Source organism: Clupea harengus, chromosome 20, assembly GCF_900700415.2.
Source record: "Clupea harengus chromosome 20, Ch_v2.0.2, whole genome shotgun sequence".
NCBI classification, from domain to species: Eukaryota; Metazoa; Chordata; class Actinopteri; order Clupeiformes; family Clupeidae; genus Clupea; species Clupea harengus.
The window spans coordinates 24355315-24381318 of NC_045171.1; the positions used below are offsets into that span (position 1 = coordinate 24355315).

Below are 26004 nucleotides of genomic sequence, written 5' to 3' on the forward strand. Positions count from 1 at the left end.
TTCGTAAATTATTGTTATATGGTATGTTCCTTGTTTTTTTTCCCCCCACTGTGCCGCGTGTTTCTAGCGTTTAGCGCTTCCTCCTTGTTAAAGTGATTACTCGTGCTTCTGACCTCTGCCTGCCCTACAACTATTCTCCTGCCTATTCCCTGTTTGGTTTTGTTTGCAATTGTTGGACTGCCTACCTGTGTACCGAACCCGGCTAGTAAAAACGTTTCACCCTTGAAATCTACCCCTGTGCTGAGTCGTGCTATTGAGTCCTGCACAACACCCACCATTCGTAACAAGGAGCACAAAAATCCTGCACTTCTCACCACCCTGCCAGTTGAGGGAATCTTCCATGGTACAGTTGTCCTAGTACTCGGATTTGATCGGTCCAATACAGCATGGAATTTAAATAATACAACAGACAAAAAAATCAAAACAGCTCGTAGTAAAACAATTTGTATTGTGCTGTCTAGATTTACATCTGATTAAAACTATAGCTTGCCACTACCTCTGCACAAAAGACCCCCTTATATACGTTCACCTCCCTGCCTTTAACCCTGGGAGCGTATATATGTACGCCTAAGTTATAACTATATTTGGTCCCATCTCCTATTAATCTTCTATTCTTCTCAGCACCTATAATGTGTCAAGACACATATTTATGTGAACATCACAAACTGAATGCAAGACATGCAGGCAGTACAAGAAATCTAGCCATCAACAGCTGTGATAAATCATATTATTTAAGCTAATTTAGGACATTTCATCAGGCCAAAGGAACACACACATGCAAACACTAGTCTATACAAGCATAGTGTTAAAAGAATAATAAAATAACCTATTGTACATAAACTTGAATATCAAAACATCTGTTTCAGATAAGCTGGTTGACTTGTTGTCTAGGCCAGTTCCACCTCAGCTCTGCTGCCTGGAGAAGTGTTTTCTTCGTGTGTGTTCTTCCCTTCTGGTTTCTTTCCCCTACAAAACCTATAGAGCCCAAGTACAAGGAGAAAAATCAGTCAAAATCCCAAATGTACCACAATCAAATTTACAGCAATAGCGATAGCTACATCAATTTCCTTTGAGAATATACTTGACCAATAAAATTATTCTGATTCTGATTCTGATAGAACTCAGCTACCCACCACTGAAGAGGTTTCACTTGGCTGATGTATTCTGGAAGTTCTTCATCTTTTGTTTCTGGTAACAGCAGGCTTAGGATAGCACATATTATGGAGATGCACCCCATTATAATATAGGGCAGAGCCTTATTATATGTCCCTTCAAAATCAACAACAGCAAAAATTATTTGTGTATCTCATTTCAAATGACAGGCCAGCAAATGAAATTGCTATTTCACTACGTCACTACCTCCTTACATTTTTAACAACACACGCATATTAACATGCATAAGACACATGATCATGCATTCTGTTCAAATAATCTAACAAACAAAGAATAGACTAATGTTGGCACTGAAGGTAAATACCCACCCATGTAGGCTATGTAAGGAGAGAAACAGCTGCCTATCCGGGAGGCCATAGTGGTGACCCCCAGGCCCATATTACGAACCACTGTAGGAAGCAGCTCAATGCCATAGAGGTAAATAAAAACAAAGGCCCCGGTGATGGAGATTTTTCCAAACATGGCCAGGGTGACACTCAGAGCACCGAGTTCTGTTTAAGACAAGAGGAAGAGGGGATTGGATGAGAATTACAGAGGACAGCATGGCTCGAGTCAAGACTCAAAGAGGTGGAACGAACTTTAGGCTTGAGGTGAGCTAAATGTGTGGCTTGCGGGGCCTGCACCATCCATAGTGTATCTTTACTGTGCTCAACTGTGCTGTATTATACTCACCCTATGGAGGGTCACCAACGAAACAAAACAAACCTATTAAGCTGGGGGTTTTCTTTCTAGATCATGCACAGCAGCTTAATGAATCAAATTCAACTACATTTATTCATGAATATCCAAAACATGACCTGGAAAGCTCTGGGTGAATTGGTGTGGAACGACCTATGTGTTATAGAGGTCGGAAGAGAAACATTTACACCATACAACAAGCTCCCAATCCACACACACACACACACACACACACACACACACACTACTAACCCGCTGGAACAAGCTTGATGAGCAGCAGCATGATCCCACAAAAGAGTACACTGGTTGACAATGTGAGGCGTCGTGAAATGTAGCGCCCAGCCAACCACATCATCATGTACCCGACAAACTCCGTACCAGAAGCAAGGAGACAGTTGAGGTAAGGATCTCCATCCATATTAGGGGTGTTCAATGACAGTCCGTAGTAAGTCAGAGATACTATTGACCTTGAGAACAAATACATAGCTTGAATGATGGTGACCAACAACAACAAAAAATAAATCACTCAGTCAACTGCTTAAAGCAGCAATAAGTAGTTATGTTCCAAAGCTAGCAGGCTAACTATATATACAGTAAGGCCTCGGTTCCCAAACTGGGGTACGCGAAGTGGTTCAGGGGGTACCCGGGGAGAAAATTTCTGCGATAACGGAAAACGGAATTCTCGGAATGTACCCTTTGAAACAGAATTGCAACTTTCAGACGGAAACATCATTTTGTGCATCAAAATCGCCCAAATTCCCCTGTATTTTGCCCTGCAAGGCTGTATTTCTTTCTAATAAACACAACGACGATCGCAACGATGAACAAGCATTAATTAAAAACAAAACCACTGAGAAAATGTCATGTCTGTGCTGAACTCCGCTCCGGCCACGCCCCCCTGTTCAACGGTTGACACACACACTTCCGCTACAGCCTGTAAAATGAATTTGCTCATCTTCCCAATCGCCTGCAAATATTGTTTTTTTTTAGTCTTCTGTTCTGTTGATGGCTGGCAAACAACAACCTTAGAAGGTTTGGGTCACTCATTTTAAGCCATCAATCTACCTCAGGGTGAACAAAATGAGCCAAAAGGAATCAAACGGAAACGTGAAAAGGAAAACCAACGTAGCTGGAGATTGAATGTCTGAAGGGGTAGGGGACTGTAAAAAGTTTGGGAACCACTGCAGTAAGGCATGCAAAAACCTTGCAAACACCACCAACAGCCCATTTGGCACTGATAGAAGCTTGCCAACAAACTTACTGGTGTCTATTTGCAGTATAGATGGCAATGTCATGTTGTGAAAGCTTTTCTTCCATTTTAGCAGGGTGTTCCAGCCCGGAACACAGAACTACATAGGGCATATCCTAGATGGCTAATAGGTAAGACACAGGTGTTTATCTGTCCTTCACATGACCATATGCTATCAAAATGAATTTGAGGATGGTAACAAAACTAGTTGCCTATAAAACCACACCTCAAAAAGTGTCAAATTGTTGCATAGTGTTGCTTTAAAGAAAGAGAAAGACCCAAAATCTTTAAAAAATCTTACCAGTGTAATCTTGTGGTTATTTAAGATGATCTGTTCTACATATATGCATAGCAGCAAATACCAACACTCAAGTCAAACTAGTAGAACTTTTTACCCACCAAATGATTATGTTCAGGATTGTGATATTTCTTATATTTGTTGTTCTTAGGAGATCCAGCCATGTACATTTTTTCTGACTATCTACATCTTCCTTTTCCTGAGGAAAAAAGATACCAGCAAATATAATTACAGACCAACTGGCTGTCTTTACATTATTCATATTTGTTTAAGTTCCTCTTCCGGGTCATTCTTTAATTCTTGTCAACTAGGATTAGTGAGTCAAATTATTTGATTACCATCAGCTCTGCGGTGTCGTCTCGCTTGAAGATGAAGTCAGGAGGAGTGATGCCATTCTTCCTGGCAGCAGCTCGAATGATGGCCTCAGCCTCTTCCACTCGACCCTGAGACAGTAGCCAGCGTGGAGATTCTGGTATGTACCTGAGAGAGAGAGAGAGAGTGAAAGTAATGAGAGATATAGAAACTGAGCGAGTGAAAGACTATACCTCAACCTGTAACTCAACTATGTTAGCAGTGCTTGTTAGTACAGACCATATACCCTGGTTCTGTAAAATTTAAATAAAAAGAGTCAGCTTATCCTTGATGTAGTTTGAGCTAAATATGTTTTCAGTGAGAGCTGTTTGAGTCTGATCCATTTTGGGTTCTCACTCACCACCACAATGGTATGTACAGGAGTCCTGGAACAGACAAGGCCACCAGAAGCATCCTCCAGTCCCGGATGAAGTAGGCAAAAAGAGGGAGACACGCGTAGCCTACGGCATAAGCCATGCTAATACCCAGAGTGGCGAAAGTGATACGATACGACTTGCTCAGAAGCTCACATCCTGAAAAACAAAAGAAGGAAAACCATCAAGACTCAGGAAAAAATACATTTCCAGTTGTATTGTACCTTCACAAAAAATAATTCACAGAATGTGAGACTAACAAACTTTGGGAACCTGTACATTAAAGTATTGATGCACTCATGGAAATACTGTAATTACTCTTCTGTTGCCCCTGAGTGCTGACAAAACACAGGGGGAGAACAGCAATTTGAGGCAAGATATCCAAATCCACATAGCACATATACAATACAATTAGCACATTAATAAGTCCAAGAATAAAAGTATTGGTGAATATTTCATAAGAAGCAGTAAGTACTGAAAAAAGAAGTTACTTAAAGTCCAATGAATGCTGTTAAAGTTGAAAACATACAAAATTATTTAATTTTATTATTTCAAATACTTAAATAGTCTAAATGCATTCTATTGACAAGCATTTTGATTTTGTCTTTGGAAGTTGCTAGAATATACCAAAAGGCCAAACAAACATACACATAGCCTAGAGAAGATACAAGATCCAACCTCGCCCCCTCCTGTTCTGCAGTGAGGACCAGCTCAAGAATATCTCAAGAGTGACACCTAAAGGACATCCACTCCTACTGTGTCGTCTCCTCCTGTATAACTATATAACTCTGCTTTCAGGTGATTGAAAATTACATGAACTAATATTTCCCACGAGAAAGTCCTAGGTGACTTTCTGTACACATTTTCTCAACTTTATCCTCATAACTCCTGATAAAATCCAAATATTGCATTAGATATTATGCTTATTTGGATTTCCATAGAAATATTTCCATCTAAACCACAAACCACGGCAAGTACAGAGATCTGATCTAACAAGATTTTCAAAATGATAATCCTAGTGATCTGAGATGAGATGTAACCTAGCAATCACAATGACAGAGATCATTTTGAAACACTGTTAATGCCTTAAGAATATATGAATCAAGTGCCTTGTATTAATAATTACCTTGTATGAAACATGTGCTTATGTAAGCAGGAACATGGCTTTTCTGTGTTTCTGTGTGTGTGTAATTTAGATGATTAGGTGCCACTTAGTCTGCATATGTGCAAGAGCATGTTTGGGTCAGAGGTGATAAGAAGGGTCGAACTGTGCTTCTTTCGACCTTGTGTAAAACTGACATCCTTGGATGGCAGGAAGCATAGTTTTTACTTCGGATGTCACAGACCCACCGCGTGGTTTTCCCTGCTGACAAATAGTTTTGGCGTCACAGAACGCTAACTTCTATCTATATAAATCTTGTGTGATTTTTAATATTGCTTATCCCTCATCTGCTGCAGTCTGGGAGAGAGCCCGTGCCTCTCTCTGACCTGCCGGGACGTGGGTGAGCCCAACGAGCTTGTTGTTGTTGTTTAATAAATATACTTATATGCAACTCCGGAGTCCTGAGGTAACTTGAGTGAATTTTCACCTAACAGACAATTAAATCCAAATGAAAACAGCAAACTTACCAAGAATAAAAGCTGCACAATAATTTGCTATTTGTCCCAATCCAACAATGAAGTACAACACACAGAACATTTCCCAGCTGTTGGAGGCTGCCTGAATTAAACTAAACACAGTTTGCACTGCCATTGTCGCAAAGAAGACGAACTTTCTTCCATACCTACAGAAAAGAAGGGTACAAATGAGCAGTGTTTCTATCGGTCAGTATACATTACACATCACAAAGATAGCTGACATTTTTTTTATATTGCAAATGTATAATAATATGATAATTTAAATTACTTTTAATTGTATAATTATTACAATATGTGAAGTGGTTTTAACATTTTTCCAAACCTCCACTCAATTTTTGCAAAAATTCTAAACTTTTTTCACCGGTCCGATATCATTCCTGACAGAAGCGATCCAGCCAATACCCCAAAGAAGAATACAGTGACTGAGAAAGGAGTTTTCCATTCATGGTCACACACCAGATCCCACTGTGGAAAGTGGGAGAAGAACAGTCAGTGTCACATTAAAAAGGAACTATGAAGGTTTTGTTATGAAGGCGAGAATTGGACCAAGAAAAAAAAAAACCATACAGTCAGATCATATCAGACAGACCAATGCCAGTAACGTTACTGCTAGTTAGCTATCGCTAGTTTTCGAGTATTTTGGAAGTGTTTTAATTCAGCCTACAATGAATAATGTAGACTATTTGTTCAGGGTGCAATTTAGTACATTGCCGTTGGAAGAGAAATTAGAAATTAAACGTTTGGGGCCACACAGACCAGACGAGTTGATCCTGCTGCAGCCTGGTAAGAAAGCGACTCAAACTTTCAAGACGGAATGGTATGACAGAAAGACATGGCTAACTGCTAAAACATCAAAACGGGCACTCCTCTGTTTCCCATGACTTCTTTTTGGAATTGGTACTAATGCAGACTCAGTTTGGACAACGGATTGATTCAAAGACCTGAAGCTTCTGGCAGAAAGAAGAGTGAAACACGAAAGCTGTAAAACCCATATCGATTGCGCCCTGAAATTGGTACTATTGGGGCAGATCAACATCATGGCACAGCTGCATATCAGCGGGACATTTTAGAGCACAACAAACAGACGGAGGAGAATCGTTATTTACTGGGGAGGCTGATATCGTGCATAAAGCTCTGTGGGAAGTGCGAACTGGGCCTGCGTGGTCACGACGAGTCAGCCGACTCAGTAAACCCAGGCATTTTTAAGTGAGTTTTGAGACGATGTGCGACGAAAAGGCACTACGATTCGGTGAGTCAAACTTTGAATTTTTTGGAGCTGATGGATGTATCAATGCAATCTGCAATCAATGCAATCTGTCTTTTTACAAAGTTTTGTTCATTTAGCAGCATGTTTTGTTGCTGTTATTTGTTTCAGTTGTACATTTCGCTTCATATTGTATGGCATTTACTTTGTCAAAACTCCCGTATACACCTGTTTCCACGCAATGACTGAAAATGTTAATCGTGTCTTGAACAGATGTGTAGTAGATAATGCTAAGAGAGTGACGTACAAGGATTGTGTTTTTTGACTTATGATCAGAGGTGTAAAAAGTACTGAAATGTTGTACTCAAGTAAAAGTACAATTACTTTGATGAAATTTTACTTAAGTACAAGTAAAATTACCCATCTAAAAATCTACTCAAGTAAAAGTGAAAAGTAGTTAATTTAAAATGTACTTTAAGTAAAAGTTACTTAGTTACTTTCAACAACTTGATGGGGGCCGCTCCTATATAGTGCAAAAAAGGACAAGGGGTCATAAATCCAATACAAAAACTAGTTATTTTTTATTAAAGGAGAATCTTTAGAAATATAAGTGCAATGACATTTAACATGTCAACACAACATTTAAGAACTTTTGGGAGGACATGTCAAGACATGACAGTTAAAATAAAAAGTTAAAATACCGCTGCCCCACTTAAACTTTGGTTACTTTACTTGTGTCCACCTTTAGAGCATTAGTCTACAAACTTCTTGTTGAGTTTGAGCAGCAGCTGATTTTCAAGATGAGTAGAGTTCATCCGGGCTAGCTTTGCATTGAACAGCAATCCAGCACAGCAGAAGAGTCGCTCGCAGGCGGCCGAGGCAGGTAGGCCAGTATTGAGTTTCAGGGACAGTTTTTTTGATATTCTGAAAGGCGTTCAGCAGATCCATATTGACTGAGACACAGGCTAGGTACCCTTCTAACTCCCCTGTACCTTCTGACCTTCTGGACTTCATTGAGGAAAATAAATCATCTTCATCTGATGAATGTTGTCCAACTTGCTCCAGCCTCCAACATCCGGTCAAGGTGTTGTCTGACAGACTAGACCTGTAGAATGACAAACAACATTTCTGACAATTAAGTATTGAGCTGCCATCAAGATTCAAGAGTGCATCATAACACAGAAATAGCTATAAATAGCTACTTGAGATGACAGACCTACAGTATACAGAATTATAGCATTATTTTTTATTTCTACATGCATCACAATTCATAATCCTCAATTCTTGCTAACCGGGACCCCTTAGCATGAACATGAAAGACGTGCACGTTGCAAAGCCACCACTTATCGTTATCAATATCTGACTAAACATCGTGATAAATTGCAGATAACGACATACACATTGACTTGTCCAACTGTCTGAAAACGATGGTGTGCGCATTCACATTGTTCTGTTTCAAGGCATGGGAGGCAGCCAAATGATTAGCCTAATATCAGTTTATGTGGTGTATTTCATTGCTGATGACTGATCTGCAGTTTTTAACACAATATGAGAGACTGAACATAATAATTCTTTGACCTGAAACGAATGGAAGACAGGAATGGTATTATTAGTCTATTGGATGAAAGCTGTCGACGTTAGCATACTCAGGTCGGTTGCAAGTGCTAGCCAAAATTAGGCTACTACCTACTAGTGCCATGAAACGCATATTTTGCTGAATGGAGCAAAGCTAACTAAATGACAAAAACGCTGTCTGAACTACTAATGGAAAGGGACAAATACTGTACTTACCAACACATGCTTGCGCAGATTTGAAGATGAATTTGTATAAGCAGAAAGTTCTGACTGACGGATTAGGCACAGTTTACACAGCATATAGCTGTTGCCTCTTTTACGTTGGAAGGCAAACTGCTTGCTGAGATGTGGCCACGGGTTTTCATCTTCTTTAATTTCAACTGGCGGAAAGTTCGGTGCTTCAGCTTGTTGGTGGTCCGCAGCTTGTTGGTAGTCCGCACTATCATCTTCCTCCATATCTATCTCTCGTGAGTGCAGTGAGCATTGTGGTGCGCGATTCCTGCCTTGAACTATGTTTTTTTTTACTCAGTAACGGATGTAATTTCCAATGTAGCGAAGTACAATACTTCAGTCAAAATCTACTTAAGTAAAAGTAAAATTACCGATTTAAAAAACTACTTAAAAATTACAAAGTACACAAAAAAACTACTCAATTACAGTAACGTGAGTAAAAGTAATTCGTTACTTTACACCTCTGCTTATGATACAGTACTCAATGACTTAACTTCTGGCTAGCGTTGGGTATTTGCCCTGTAGATTACGCCTGTAACATTAACTCTACGCCCACTGATGTTTAATGAGGCATAGTTGAATGGAGTTTCTGCGCAATACAAATACTCAAATAAGCTAGGATACCTGTCCAACTGGCTTATCTAATATCAATAGCTAACTCGCTAATTGATGTGTTTTTGCGATAGATTTGGCAACATAATGCTGTAAAAGCTGTTCTTATATTTTTGCGGATTTTTCAACTCCGATCACAACTCTACATAGTCAAGAGCCTGGGCAGCAAGTGGGAATGACAGATATGTTTACCTCTTCCTCACATAACGTCATACAATTAAAATCAATCAATTTGAGGATATTTATAATGAAAATGAATTTGACTAAGCTACCTGCAAATGGTTTTGCATAATGTTGCTTTCATTTGAGATGAATGGGCTGGTAACACACTTGCAGCCTCACCTCAGTTACAATGGTGGACACGTATCTCTCCTTGCTGAACACCCAGCCATCCAGACAGCCCTCTGTGTCATTCCTAAAGACAGCATCAGAGTCCCCCTGTTCAGTGTAGCGTCTGCAGCGACTCAGGATGATCTCTCCTTTCACTTCCTCAGTCGGGATGGACAAATTGTAGCCCAGTCCTCCATAGCTACTGTTCAGGAATGGAAGCCTGCAGTGGTGAGGAGGAATGTCCGCCAGGAAAACCATTGTCATTCCCACATATCCATTGGGAATGCTACTGAGGCTCAGGAGAATGAAGATCAGTTTTTGATAAGGCCCCCACTCACCTAGAAATGCAGTGATTTGATCAAAATCCCTCATAGTGTCTGGGGATACAAAGTATGCTGATGAGAACTACAGCTGGTGTGCAACCTGTTCAAACTAGCTCAGGCTTTTGTGTTTCATTATGAATGGCTAAAGTACAGGAAGTATGTGTGATTGGAGCAGGGGCGGTTTTAGCAAATTGGAGGCCATGGGCATAGAACAATTTCGAGGTTTATATAGGTTGAAGTTAGCATTTATCTGACGCCAAAGCACTATGTCAGCAGAGATAACTACGTGGTGGGTTTTCCACGTCTGAGGTCATCTTGCTATGCTTTTTGCAACACAATGCATCAGCAAAGCAGAAAAGAAGGACTAATAGTTCTTCTTATCAGCCCTCGCTTACACACACACAGATTATGTTTGTTTTCTCCTTGCTTGTTTCCCCGTTCCTTGGCTGTTTCCAAATAAACTCTGCACTTCCATTTCTGAGTCCTGAAGAGAGAGCGTGAGAGGGGTGTGGCCCTAGCAGGTGAAACCCAAGGTATCTCGAACAGAGATGACAGAGACAAGATGGACTGGATTGGAATGTTCCACCTGCAAAAGTTCTACTATGTTTGGCTTGTGCCTTTCCAAATATAATTCTTCCCAGCAAAGTTATCTCCAACATTCACTGTCAGATACAGTGAGGTCCTCCTGACTGTTAGAGAGGCCACGATGGAAGCACATAAGCACATTGTGGTGGAAATCTCCATTTTCAATGTCTAAAAAACTCACCCAGCTTAATTTTAAACTTTCATCTTGCAAGTGGGGACCAAAACAGAGTGAGCCCCAGAATGGAGAGCACACAGCTTTTATACTCAAGGCCGGCGGGCATGATGCCTGAGCCTGGAGCAAGACTCCCCTAGGTTTACAGCTTTGGGGGGGGGGGGTGCGGCACGGTGTGCGGCGCGGCGTGGCGTGGCGTGGCCACCGACACAAACGCTTAAAGGAATCATGGTGTTCATGTGTTTCTTTTAATGACAGCAGTCAACATAACAACTAAACATCGGAACATGTCTTTTTATGACAATTATCCACAAAGTATGCAGCTTTCGTTGCTGCAGTGGTGTATCTTTCTGGGCTTCTAGAAGAAAAAAAATTGAGATATTTGCGGCCTAAAATTCCTGATTTCGCAGGAGCTTTTCCAAAAAGTTGCGATGACAGTTTTTATTTTTAGGTTTTTGTTGCAATGAAATTGGCGAAACAAGTGAAAGTTGCGATAAAAAGTTGTGAATTGTCCTCTTTGTAATTATAATTGAGTTATTTGTTGAAAAATAATTGATTAATAAACAAACATTAATTCATCAAGAACAAAACGATTGAGAAATGGTCCTCTTAATAACCTCACCAATATGCCAAACAAAAGATTACCAGGACTACAAAAATGTAGCAAAATAGGCTTTACTTATCCACAACGAAGTGCACATGTTGGCATTACAAAAGGACCAGTAAGACTGAATAAAATGTTATGAATGTCTCAGCCTTCATATGACGAAAAAAAAAAAACAGCCTGTGTCACTATGATCTGTCTCTTCATCTGACGTCCTGCCTGTGTTTCTGCCGTTCTCATTGCTTATCAATCTGTTTTGCTATCCTTGTTTATTTATTTCATCCGTATAGGTGTTGATGTTCAATTTCATATATTAATTTCAAGTCGTCCAATTTCAAGTCATCCATTCTTCAACACTAGCTGCTACCTTGTCTTCAAACAGAAAGTAACGTTAAATCTCCATGGCAACAGCTCTTGAGGGTTTGGCAAATAATCGGATTTATTGCTTCCTTCATTATTCACAGCAAAATAAATAATTTTCGTTACATTTCATAGATTTATTACCAGACTCTATGTAAAAAGGGCCACGCACAACTCGTGGAAAAAGATAAAAAATGGAAGCCAGATCTATTTCTGAATTTTCGGTGCGGACATTCTGTGTACGTTCTGTTTCCACGTCTGTTTTAGCCATTCTCACTGGGCCTCATTGTCGACCCTACCTAGGAAAAGATCTCTGCCGGATTCATGAACGCCTGGATATTAGTTTTTTTAAAGCTTAAAAGTGTCCGTAGCTGTGCACTGATTCTTAAGCCCAATTATGTCTGCTAGTGGGAGCGTGCTCACCTGTGTGTGCGCGCACGTGTCTGTGTGTGTGTGTGTGTTTGTGCGCATCGCGGCGGAACTCCGCCATGCGTGATACAGAGAGCAGAGAATTGTAAATGCGCGATCATGTAGAGACAGAAATTACATGCCGTCGTGTAAATAAGATAAATAACATAAGGCTATTTATTTTGTTTAATAAAAGAACAAGCTATAGACCTGTTCTATAGGAAAGGTAACCTTAAATTACTTCCGTTGTGATCTGGCGCTTTATAGAAAATAAAATTGAACAAAATTAACTTGACCTTCCAGGGGGGGCGGGGGGTGCCGTTGGGGGGGCGGGGCGCCCCCCTAATATAACGGTAGGGGAAACACTGGACTATTTCAATCGCCCCCACCCCCATGCCACGTAAATATACGCTTGACAGCAGGCTTGGAATAGTCAACGCCATGCTTCATTGATACATCAACTTGACTCTCATTCAAAAATCATTAAAAATACAGGCCTGTATATAAGGGAAAAAAGGCCTGTATATAAGGTATAACAGCTGCCAAGGAAAATACTGTATGAGGCAGAGGCAAAGAGCGCCAAGTTCAATGTTCAATGAGTCAAGTTGAGTCAATATAGCATGGCATTCAAATATTCCAAGCCTGCTGTCAAACTTATTTTTACTTTAATTGGGGCGGGTTCCGTTTAAATTATTTTGTCTCCGGGTCCAGAAATCATGCATGGCAGTCCTGTTCATAGGCCGTACAAAAATGATTTGTATTAATAATACTGTATGAATTTTCATTCATTTTATGTTGAAATAAAATTCTAACTGTAAATACAATATAGACGTAAAACTCTTTTTTTTATTTCACAATAAACAAAGACTGCAACTTATAACAAATTATAATTCTCAAACAAAGAACTTGTTACAATTTATTGTCAGGATAACTTAATCAGGAGGTCTGTATTAATGCAACTAGGAAAAAAGGCATACTTCCTCAAATGTCCTTACGTATTAATGAGTCAGTCAACTTAGTCCTTTGGCAGTAAAAAAGAAAAATCCAAAGTTAAGACAAAAACAAGTCAAAACACAGGAGCACAAAAATCCTGCACTTCTCACCACCCTGACAGTTGAGGGAATCTTCCATGGTACAGTTGTCCTAGTACTCGGATTTGATCGGTCCAATACAGCATGGAATTTAAATAATACAACAGATAAAAAAATCAAAACAGCTCGTAGTAAAACAATTTGTATTGGGCTGTCTAGATTTACATCTGATTAAAACTCTAGCTTGCCACCAGCTCTGCACAAAAGACCCCCTTATATCCGTTCACCTCCCTGCCTTTAACCCTGGGAGCGTACGCCTAAGTTATAACTATATTTGGTCCTATCTCCTATTAATCTCCTATTCTTCTCAGCACCTATAATGTGTCAAGACACGTATTTATGTGAACATCACAAACTGAATGCAAGACATGCAGGCAGTACAAGCTAATTTAGGACATATTCATCAGGCCAAAGGAACACACACACACACATACATGCAAACACTAGTCTATACTAGCATAGTGTTAAAAGAATAATAAAATAACCTATTGTACATAAACTTAAATATCAAAACATCTGTTTCAGATAAGCTGGTTGACTTGTTGTCTAGGCCAGTTCCACCTCAGCTCTGCTGCCTGGAGAAGTGTTTTCTTCGTGTGTGTTCTTCCCTTCTGGTTTCTTTCCCCTACAAAACCTATAGAGCCCAAGTACAAGGAGAAAAATCAGTCAAAATCCCAAATGTACCACAATCAAATTTACAGCAATAGCGATAGCTACATCAATTTCCTGTATGTGAGAATATACTTGGCCAATAAAATTATTCTGATTCTGATTCTGATTCTGATAGAACTCAGCTACCCACCACTGAAGAGGTTTCACTTGGCTGATGTATTCTGGAAGTTCTTCATCTTTTGTTTCTGGTAACAGCAGGCTTAGGATAGCACATATTATGGAGATGCACCCCAATATAATATAGGGCAGAACCTTATTATATGTCCCTTCAAAATCAACAACAGCAAAAATTATTTGTGTATCTCAGTTCAAATGACAGGCACGCAAATTAAATTGCTATTTCAGTACGTCACTACCTCCTTACATTTTTAACAACACACGCATATTAACATGCATAAGACACATATCATGCATTCTGTTCAAATAATCGAACAAACAAAGAATAGACTAATGTTGGCACTGAAGGTAAATACCCACCCATGTAGGCTATGTAAGGAGAGAAACAGCTGCCTATCCGGGAGGCCATAGTGGTGACCCCCAGGCCCATATTACGAACCACTGTAGGAAGCAGCTCAATGCCATAGAGGTAAATAAAAACAAAGGCCCCGGTGATAGAGATTTTTCCAAACATGGCCAGGGTGACACTCAGAGCACCGAGTTCTGTTTAAAACAAGAGGAAGAGGGGATTGGATGAGAATTACAGAAGACAGCATGGCTCGAGTCAAGACTCAAAGAGGTGGAATGAACTTTAGGCTTGAGGTGAGCTAAATGTGTGGCTTGCGGGGCCTGCACCATCCATAGTGTATCTGTACTGTGCTCAACTGTGCTGTATTATACTCACCCTATGGAGGGTCACCAACAAAACAAAACAAACCTATTAAGCTGGGGGTTTTCTTTCTAGATTATGCACAGCAGCCTAATGAATCAAATTCAACTACATTTATTCATGAATATCCAAAACATGACCTGGAAAGCTCTGGGTGAATTGGTGTGGAATGACCTATGTGTTATAGAGCAGTGGTCCCCAACCACCGGGCCGCGGCCCGGTACCGGTCCGTGAGGCATTTCCTACCGGGCCGCAAAGAAAGAATAAATAATTTATATAATTTCCGTTGTATTAATTATTAGAGTCTGAAAGGTGTTTTATTTTGAAAAACAACCGGATTTTCCCCGATGTAACATTCGCCTGTGCCTCTTGACACGTCAAGACCCTTTTCTCGGTCACTTGATATGTTACTCAAAAAACAAGCACGCAAACTAGCGAAAATGAGTAAGAAACAAACGTTCTTAGAGGCATGCAACTGAAGAGACGTGTGCACAATCCACAGACTCCACAGCGACGCGAAATCAACTTCAGACTGATCAAAATCATGTCAAAGCAGAAAGCAAGCACCGGTGGATTAAACGCAGACCTAACTTCAACAGTGCAGAGGTGGAGGTAGGCTACTGTTGCAGAATGTGTCCATAATGCTTATTTATTTATTCACTTATATTTGCAGTGTTCGTGTAGTGCTTTTTTAGAACATTACGATGCCTCTTAGAAGCATATATTTAAATGTGAAACGTAATTGTTAATGATTAAAATATTCTCATATTTTTTATTTTCATAATTATTTAATACGGAGGATGTCTGTAGAATTGACGTGAACGCAATCACCAACGGTTTCTCACAAATTAAGCCCTTAAAAACAATCTGGCTGATTCACCACTGCTATTTAGCGTTCTTAAATTCTGGTCCAAGTTAAAAACGAATCCCAGATGAGAAAACTTTCATGAATGCCAGAATTGTCCCTGCAGTTACTTTTATACAAGGAAGCATAGGTGCAACTCGCATTCAAATGATAACTCTCCGTTTTATTGGTGGATCAGAAATGAAACTGTGTATTTGATTTGTTTGTGTCAGTCCAGCCCTTTGCATTTCGCCACGGAGGGAGCTTTCACTAAACAGTCATAGGTGCTCGACGTTTTTTTTTCTCCGTCTGTGACATCGCGCCCCCCCCCCCCCCCCCCCCCCGGGAAAGTGTCCGCGCCCCCCACTTTGAGAACCACTGCTTTATAGGATAAAGTACAAGTCAGTACAATGGTGAGTTGTATTTTTCATGCACTTAACATTCGTTTTTATGCCGGTCGCGTTATTTTATTTTTGCTGTATTTATCTGCCGGTCCGTGAAAATAATGCCTACATTAAACCGGTCCGTGGTGCAAAAAAGGTTGGGGACCCCTGTTATAGAGGGTGGAAGAGAAACATTTACATCATAAAACAAGCTCCCAATCCACACACACACACACACACACACACACACACACTACTAACCCGCTGGAACAAGCTTGATGAGCAGCAGCATGATCCCACAAAAGAGTACACTGGTTGACAATGTGAGGCGTCGTGAAATGTAGCGCCCAGCAAACCACATCATCATGTACCCGACAAACTCCGTACCAGAAGCAAGGAGACAGTTGAGGTAAGGATCTCCATCCATATTAGGGGTGTTCAATGACAGTCCGAAGTAAGTCAGGGATACTATTGACCTTGAGAACAGATACATAGCTTGAATGATGGTGACCAACAACAACAAAAAATAAATCACTCAGTCAACTGTGTGCCCGGTGGTACACGATATCTAGCACCAGTCTTTGGTTTGATACTCAGGTCCTCATTTACTAACAGGATTGCGCCCGTTTCAGGCGTAAAATAGCGGGTAAAAACCTAAAACCGTATTTACAAAGGTGGCGCACTTTAGATTACCGCTGCTGGGAGGGGGTGTTCGTCGCAAAGAGATGAGAGGAGACGCGTAAAGTGCGCCTAATTATGTATTAGTAACGAAACAAGTTAAATGAAAACTATGTGCCTGCGAGAAATTTGAAAAATCCGAACATAAGAAATGTTATTTTTTTTTTTCATGTTTATATTTGATATATCATTTAATATAGGCATATACAACATTTTCTAGCTGTTCGGCCACGCTTTACCCAGAATCGCCACTCATTGTATGGTTTACTTTAAACCGTATTTTTACCCATAGTTCAAGCAACCCGAACGTCTGAAAATTTCAGTTGCCCCTGCCTTGTCCACGATACAACTCCAGTTTTCAAATGTATCTGCCTAGGGCAGCATTTTAGAAAAGCATGGTTTTCAGTGTTAGAATGCGCCGTTTTAAAGTAAGGGGTGTCGTGTATTCCTACCAGACTATTTAACGGGATGCTATGGAGCAGTTAACCTGGCTATTAACTATCCTAGCTATCTCTAGCTTAGGGAACCATATTAACAGTTTGCAGTTGCCTGTGTGTGATTAACTCATGTTAATATGTGTGAATATGAACGTGTGAATATGAACTTGTGAACATAAACCCGTTAATATGAAGCTGCACAAGCACCCTGAGGGGTAACCATAGCAACCCAGAAACTCAATGTTCGCTGAAAAGTTGAATTTCCCAAAATCAGCTCACCAATAAAAGACAGTCTTCACAACAAAGTGATCACAACTTTTAATGTGGACGGAAGGGCTAAACGGAGAAATATGTATGAGTTTCTATATTTACCTGGGTTAGTTTGCTTTAACCTCGTGAACCAAAAGCTCTAATTCTAATTTTAGCTCATCATCCATGGTGGAACACGCAGGCTCTTTCTTCCCTATTTTAGCGGAGCGCTAAATAACACCAATGGGCGGTGTTAGGCGCAGATGACGCGACGAGGGTTCTTTTTTGATAAATAGGATGCAAAATACCGTGCGCTATATGCGGTTTGGCAATATGGGGAGCCGTTTGTAAAATGTTGCACGTTCGAAAATCCTGCTCAGTTTTCGTACATTTAGCATTATCATATGGAAAAAAAAGAATGACAATATTCAAATGTCACTTTTTCAAGCATTTAGAGATAAATTCATGTAAATTCATGCGATAACTTTTCCAAGGATCATTTTTGGCAGTAACACAAAGTTGTAATATAAATCTTTCATCTAAATGTTAATGTTAAATGTTAAATGTAAATGTTAAATATAAATGTAAATGTCCGATGTTATATATAAATGTTAAATATAAGTGTTAAATGTAAATGTTAAATGTAAATACAAATATCAAATGCTAAATGTAAATGTTAAATGTAAATGTAAATGTTCAGTCTACATGTCAGACTTGACGACAGAACATTACAATATTTACGGTAATTCATAGCTTTCAGTAACACTACCAGGGATACCTTGCGGGCAAAAGCGAAGATGTCGACCAACAGTGGACATCGTCGAGCAGTGCAACCTACTCAATTACGATCGCCATCAAACACAGATCATACCACAATAGCCAGACAGAGATATCTAGAAAAAAATTACATTTTGGGAACCTGTGATCCCTTTACTGCACCCGCTGATATTTGTATTTCTATAACGTCGTAGAAGTCCCTGCCTGAGCTCCAGTTTGGAGATATTTACATATATCTAATAGAAAATCCGTCCCCCTACACACCTCAAAAACTGAAAGCCTACCAAAAGCACAGATAGTCATTTAATTTTCAGAAGGGGATGGGTTCATAACGATGTCGTCTGGAAGGTGAAAACTAATAAACATCTTCATTATCAGAGCAAAGATGATTGCCATTTGATAGCTAGCTACCAGCTAGCGAGCTACATGCTGTTAGCTAGCAGCCTTTAGTCTACCCAACACTGTTCTTTATCATTTGACATAACACACTAACTGGTGTCTTTTGGCAGTATAGCTGGCAATGTCATGTTGTGAAAGCTTTTCTTCCATTTTTGCAGGGTTTTCCAGCCCGTAACACAGAACCACATAGTGCATATCTTGGATGGCTAATAGATAGATAGATAGATGGATACTTTATTAATCCCGAAGGAAATTTAGGTCATCCAGTAGCTTATACACTTAACTTAACTCACAAACATACATACACAAATCACAGTAGAGTAATAGGTAATAGGTAAGACACAGGTGTTTATCTGTCCTTCACATGACCATATGCTATCAAAATGAATTTGAGGATGGTACCAAAACTAGTTGCCTATAAAACCATACCTCAAAAAGTGTCAAACTGTTGCATAGTGTTGCTTTAAAGAAAGAGAAAGACCCCAAATCTTTAAAAGTCTTACCAGTGTAATCATGTGGTTATTCAAGATGATCTGTTCTACATATATGCATAGCAGCAAATACCAACACTCAAGTCAAACTAGTAGAACTTTTTACCCACCAAATGATTATGTTCAGGATTGTGATATTTCTTATATTTGTTGTTCTTAGGAGATCCAGCCATGTATATTTTTTCTGACTATCTACATCTTCCTTTTCCTGAGGAAAAAAGATACCAGCAAATATAATTACAGACCAACTGGCTGTCTTTACATTATTCATATTTGTTTAAGTTCCTCTTCCGGGTCATTCTTTAATTCTTGTCAACTAGGATTTGTGAGTCAAATGATTGTATTACCATCAGCTCTGCGGTGTCGTCTTGCTTGAAGATGACGTCAGGAGGAGTGATGCCATTCTTCTTGGCAGCAGCTCGAATGATGGCCTCAGCCTCTTCCACTCGACCCTGAGACAGTAGCCAGCGAGGAGACTCTGGTATGTACCTGAGAGAGAGAGATATAGAAACTAAGCGAGTGAAAGACTATACCTCAACCTGTAACTCAACTATGTTAGCAGTGCTTGTTACTACAGACCATATTCTGTAAAAATAAAATAAAAAAGAGTCAGCTGATCCATGATGTAGTTTGAGCTAAATATGTTTTCAGTGAGAGCTGTTTGAGTCTGATCCATTTTGGGTTCTCACTCACCACCACAATGGTATGTACAGGAGTCCTGGAACAGACAAGGCCACCAGAAGCATCCTCCAGTCCCGGATGAAGTAGGCAAAAAGAGGGAGACATGCGTAGCCTACGGCATAAGCCATGCTAATACCCAGAGTGGCGAAAGTGATACGATACGACTTGCTCAGAAGCTCACATCCTGAAAAACAAGAGAAGGAAAACCATCAAGACTCAGGGGAAAATAAATGTCCAGTTGTATTGTACCTTCACAAAAAATTATTCACAGAATGTGAGACTAACAAACTCTGGGAACCTGTACATTAAAGTATTGATGCACTCATGGAAATACTGTAATTACTCTTCTGTTGCCCCTGAGTGCTGACAAAACACAGGGGGAGAACAGCAATTTGAGGCCAGATCTACAAATCCTCATAGCATATTTACAGTAAACCTTAGCATGACAATTAGCACATTAGTCCAAGAAAGTATTGGTGAATATTTCATAAGAAGCAGTTAGTAGTGAAAAAATGAAGTTACTGAAAGTTCAATGTTTAGTCTAATGAATGCTGTTAAAGTTGAAAACATACAAAATTATGTAATTTTGTCATTTCAAATACTTAAATAGCCTAAATGCATTCTATTGACAAGAATTTTGATTTTGTCTTTAGAAGTTGCTAGAATATACCAAAAGGCCAAACAAACATACACATAGCCTAGAGAAGATACAAGATCCAACCTCGCCCCCTCCTGTTCTGCAGTGAGGACCAGCTCAAGAACATCTCAAGAGTGACACCTAAAGGACATCCACTCCTACTGTGTCGTCTCCTCCTGTATAACTATATAACTCTGCTTTCAGGTGTATGACTAGATAACATAAGAAGTGAAGGCTTGTCGATTGGGGAAAACATGGTACATTTGAGTGCAATTACTCCTCAGCTACCAACACATGTTATACATAAAATAGGAATCCTAAATCCAAAACTTTTGTTTTAGTAAAGTTAATTTAATTATGTGGGTGTTAAAATATAGTCTGCTGCTGCCAGCTCACAACATTACTGTTTTGTGGCCTGGAAACAGGACAATAATTTCCAGAGAGCTGAAGTGGTGAGGTAGTGAGCAAGCCTACAGCAATACCAGGCAATGCAATCACAATGACACCTAGCAATCACAATGACAGAGATCATTTCGAAACACTGTTAATGCCTTAATCAAGTGCTTGTATTAATAATTACCTTGTATGAATCATGTGCTTATGTAAGCAGGAACATGGCTTTTCTTTGTTAGATTATTAGGTGCCACTTAGTCTGCATATGTGCAAGAGCATGTTTGGGTCAGAGGTGATAAGAAGGGTGCTCTTTCATTGCATGGCAGGAAGCATAGTAAGATTACTTCGGACGTCACAGACCCACCACGTGGTTATCCCTGCTGACAAATTGTTTTGGCGATTTTTAATATTGCTTCTCTCTCGTCTGCTGCAGTCTGGGAGTGAGCCCGGGCTTCCTCTTTCTCTGAGAGAGAGCCCGTGCCTCTCTCTGACCTGCCGGGACGTGGGTATGCCCAACGAACTTGCTGTTGTTTAATAAATATATGCAAGTCCGGAGTCCTGAGGTAACTTCAGTGAATTTTCACCTAACAGACAATTAAATCCAAATGAAAACAGCAAACTCACCAAGAATAAAAGCTGCACAATAATTTGCTATTTGTCCCAATCCAACAATGAAGTATAACACACAGAACATTTCCCAGCTGTTGGAGGCTGCCTGAATTAAACTAAACACAGTTTGCACTGCCATTGTGGCAAAGAAGACCAACTTTCTTCCATACCTACAGAAAAGAAGGGTACAAATGAGCAATGGGTCAGTATACATTACACATCACAAAGATATCTGAATATAATCATTATATTACTTTTAAGTGTATAATTATTACAATATGTGAAGTGGTTTTAACATTTTTCCAAACCTCCACTCAATTTTTGCAAAAATTCTAAACTTTTTTCACCGGTCCGATATCATTCCTGACAGAAGCGATCCTACCAATACCCCAAAGAAGAATACAGTGACTGAGAAAGGAGTTTTCCATTCATGGTCACACACCAGATCCCACTGTTGAAAGTAGGAGAAGAACAGTCAGTGTCACATTAAAAAGGAACTATGAAGGTTTTGTATAAATATACTTGCTAGCTACAGACTTGCCTACAGCATTAATAAAGATGGCACTGATAGAAAATGAGCTCTCTAACTTTAACTATGCATTGTCATTTGGGAAAGGGTTAAGAAACACTCCTGATAGTTGAGATGGTCCATTGATGCAATCTCTCTTGCTCTCTCACCTTTTCAATCTGAAATATTTGTCAATATTTGTTCTTAACATCATTTTGTCTTTAGAAGTTTCTATGATATACCAAGACGTAGGGCTGCTCGATTATGGCAAAAATCATACCAGCCGCAATCGCCTCAGCTCTTACTCCAGGCACTGAAGGTGACACAAGCACATCTCCACTTCATATCGACCTACTAACAGATAGTGTCACAAGCGTGCTGCCAATTGACACTGTTTCACCACTAAAAAAGAGAATAAGAAAACAGAAAAGACTCGCCCCCATGGAAAATGGCCAGACTAATCTTAAACAAATTACTCAAAAACTAAACTGTGTTTAGTTTGTACTGTGTAGGAGGGCCTTTACCGATCCTGGGTACAGCATGCAGGGAGTGTTGCTGCTGTCGTATCCTGCCACCCCTGCTATCCTGTATAACTAAAATGACCATGCACCATGTCAGCCAACATAACTAAACATAACTCATCAAAACTAAACATATACTGTATAAAATTCACAATGGGCTACAGACAGCGCATGCTGTACTGTGTAGGAGGGCTTTAACGGATCCTGGGTACAGCTTGCAGCACATATTGCGGCTGTCGCCAGTCAGTTGAATGTATTAATTCATGTATGAATTAATCTGCCATGTTCCTGACTCTCTCCCCTCCCTTCCCTTTCTATCTGTACTTCTCTACCCGGCCGGATCCAAGCAGAAGCATATGAGCCGAGGTTCTACTCAAGGTTTCTTCCTGTAAGAAGCTTTTTTCCCTTGCCCCTGTCACCTTTGTAGGGGGGTTCAGGCCCTGGACTCTGTAAATCGCCTAGAGACAATTTTATTGTTTTGGCACTATATAAATACTATACAAATTGAATTGAAATAATCATGATTATTTTGGTCAATATTGACATCACGATTATTTAACATGGTTTAATCGCTCAGTGATTTGTTTCAGCAGTGGTGTGATTGCGCACATGGACATAAGCCCGCGACCCTGGACCCTCAGAGGGAATATCATTGACTTTATTAGTCACCTTATCATCAATGCATATTATGTCTAAATCATCTTTCATTTAAAATCATCTTCACTGAGTACAACGCATTGACTTTTTTGTTCATACTCAGTTGAAAAGATAATACTGATTAATGGTGCACTGCCGCTTTAGGTTATGTCTCCATATGAGGAGGTGACTTGAAGGTGATCGTTTTTGCATCATCCATCATTTTTGGACATGTGTTCTGTTATTTTGCATGTTTTTACTGTTGGGGTTCTTAGTGGAGGAAACCCCTTGTGAACACGAGGAGAACATGCAAACTCCACACAGAAAGGCCCGGGAGATAGCCCACCTGAGCACTGTGCACTCTGGGGAGGACCTGCCCCCCAGAGCCAACAGCGCCCCATGCGGGAATCGAACCGATGACCTTCTTGCTGTGAGGCAGCAGTGCAAGCAGTGCAAGCAACTGAGCCACCGTGCCCTTATATTATATGAGGAGGTGACTTGAAGGTGATCGTTTTTGCATCAACTGTTCAAGTGTTCATGTTAGGACAACCTGGCAGCATATCATACTAAACTCATTGAAGGATCACAGATCCGATGAAATGCTAACTGCTTGAATTTTAAGGCAGTTTTATGGATGTTTCACCCCAAGTTAATGACAATTGCATATCCATCAGAATATGTAGCCTAGTTGACCCGTGATTGTATTTAGGAGGTCTTTGATTTAGACCGTATTTATTATAAGGCTATGTGTTTTTGTATGCGCGATTCAAACAGTCAATATTAATTTCGTTGTGGGACACTGCATTTAAATAAAGGAGGCTATAGTTTAATTATACTCTACACCATTACATATTGGGCTAAGTTTATTACCGGTATACTGTTAAATATATTGTAGGCAACTAAACATGCATGAATCACCAAACACGTTTGTATAGTTATCAACGTATAGTCCTAAGCTATACATAATTAGGTCTACATTCAGGCTGAGTGAAAATTACAGCGATCAAATTTGTACGTTACATCGTTTGATACATGTTTGTATTGACACTTGACATTTGGTTTTGCATTTACATGAAGCAATAATGAAGTTGCATAAAAGTCAGCCTACTTCTTCATGTTCGCGTTTTATGCCCCATCTCTCACAATGAGCAGTAGCCTACAACGAAGCCACCACATGATTGCAATCATTGGTATCTCAACGCAGTTTAAACACGAAGGTATATTGATTATTTCATTCATCATATGGCCAAGCATTGGTTCACCGCCATTCGTCTCAATAGCGAAAATAACAACTGAAATCCACCTAATCTAAGCAACAGAAAAAATGCTGGAGTGAAACTATGTTATTGTCATGTAAACTAAAACGCACATTAACCTACACCATTCTGTTCACTTCGCACTAGCCTATCACATCATGCATAAACTTGGAAAGAACTTGTGTTTGCGACGTCTTCTGAACACCCTTTTTAGAATGTCAGTGTGCCGACGGTTCCTGAAAAATAACTACGTCCGCCAAAAAGCAGGCTTTGACGGGCATTTACTTTGTCCTAAAACTCCCGTATACACCTGTTTCCACGCAGTGACTGAAAATGTTAATCGTGTCTTGAACAGATGTGTAGTAGATAATGCTGAGAGAGTGACGTACAAGCATTGTGTTTTTTGACTTATGATGATACAGTAGCCTACTCAATGACAACTTCTGGCTAGCGTTGGGTATTTGCCCTGTAGATTACGCCTGTAACATTAATTCTACGCCCACTGAAAAAAGAGGCATAGTTGAATGGAGTTTCTGCGCAATACAAATACTCAAATAAGCTAGGATACCTGTCCAACTGGATTATCTAATATCAATAGCTAACTCGCTAATTGATGTGTTTTTGCGATAGATTTGGCAACATAATGCTTTAAAAGCTGTTCTTATATTGTTGCAGAACTCCGATCACAACTCTACATAGTCAAGAGCCTGGGCAGCAAGTGGGAACGACAGATAAGTTTACCTCTTCCTCACATAACATCATACCATTAAAATCAATCAATTTGAGGATATTTATAATTAAAATGAATTTGACTAAGCTACCTGCAAATTGTTTTGCATAATGTTGCTTTAATTTGAGATGAATGGGCTGGTAACACACTTACAGCCTCACCTCAGTTACAATGGTGGACACGTATCTCTCCTTGCTGAACACCCAGCCATCCAGACAGCCCTCTGTGTCATTCCTAAAAACAGCATCAGAGTCCCCCTGTTCAGTGTAGCGTCTGCAGCGACTCAGGATGATCTTCCCTTTTACTTCCTCAGTCGGGATGGACAAATTGTAGCCCAGTCCTCCATAGCTACTGTTCAGGAATGGAAGCCTGCAGTGGTGAGGAGGAATGTCCGCCAGGAAAACCATTGTCATTCCCACATATCCATTGGGAATGCTACTGAGGCTCAGGAGAATGAAGATCAGTTTTTGATAAGGCCCCCACTCACCTAGAAATGCAGTGATTTGATCAAAATCCCTCATAGTGTCTGGGGATACAAAGTATGCTGATGGGAACTACAGCTGGTGTGCAACCTGTTCAAACTAGCTCAGGCTTTTGTGTTTCATTATGAATGGCTAAAGTACCTGAAATACAGGAAGTATGTGTGATTGGAGCAGGGGCGGTTTTAGCAAATTGGAGGCTCTGGGCATAGAACAACCCCCCCCCTCCAAAATCCACCCCACCAAGGAACCAATTCCCTCCAACCCCACACCCACCCAGACACACACACACACACACACACACACTTCATGAGCCATGCTATGTGAAACTGACATTTATTGTGAATAGATGACTTTAACAACAAACTATGAGGTTTTGAGTGCAGTGTAATAGTAGTGTAACCTTTTGATTACTTTATCAAAATAATGTAAATTGTTACATTTGATTACTTCTTTATACTTATAATGAATGTTTTCAACTGTATTCATTTTCATCCATTTAAAGATGGCAATGTTAACCTTAACCTACAATATCGATAGAT

General features: G+C 40.0%; 2 protein-coding genes across 2 annotated transcripts; both read right to left on the reverse strand.

Moving 5' to 3' along the window:
* Nucleotides 1-617: 617 nt before the first annotated feature.
* LOC105897376 (solute carrier family 22 member 5-like) lies at nucleotides 618-10130 on the reverse strand. Its single transcript, XM_042710780.1, has 10 exons — nucleotides 9726-10130; nucleotides 6123-6226; nucleotides 5753-5907; nucleotides 4111-4282; nucleotides 3737-3878; nucleotides 3500-3597; nucleotides 2104-2318; nucleotides 1482-1664; nucleotides 1134-1269; nucleotides 618-624 (listed from the first exon to the last, which is right to left on the reverse strand). Exons 1-10 carry the CDS (start codon nucleotides 10083-10085, stop codon nucleotides 618-620), a joined length of 1572 nt encoding a protein of 523 aa, XP_042566714.1. The 5' UTR covers nucleotides 10086-10130.
* Nucleotides 10131-13780: 3650 nt separating this feature from the next.
* Nucleotides 13781-25504, reverse strand: LOC105897377 (solute carrier family 22 member 5-like). Its single transcript, XM_031587379.1, has 9 exons — nucleotides 25145-25504; nucleotides 21680-21783; nucleotides 21348-21502; nucleotides 19706-19877; nucleotides 19360-19501; nucleotides 19123-19220; nucleotides 16243-16457; nucleotides 14406-14588; nucleotides 13781-14194 (listed from the first exon to the last, which is right to left on the reverse strand). The coding sequence occupies exons 1-9, from the start codon at nucleotides 25502-25504 to the stop codon at nucleotides 13923-13925; spliced, it is 1701 nt and encodes a 566-aa protein (XP_031443239.1). The 3' UTR covers nucleotides 13781-13922.
* Nucleotides 25505-26004: the final 500 nt, after the last annotated feature.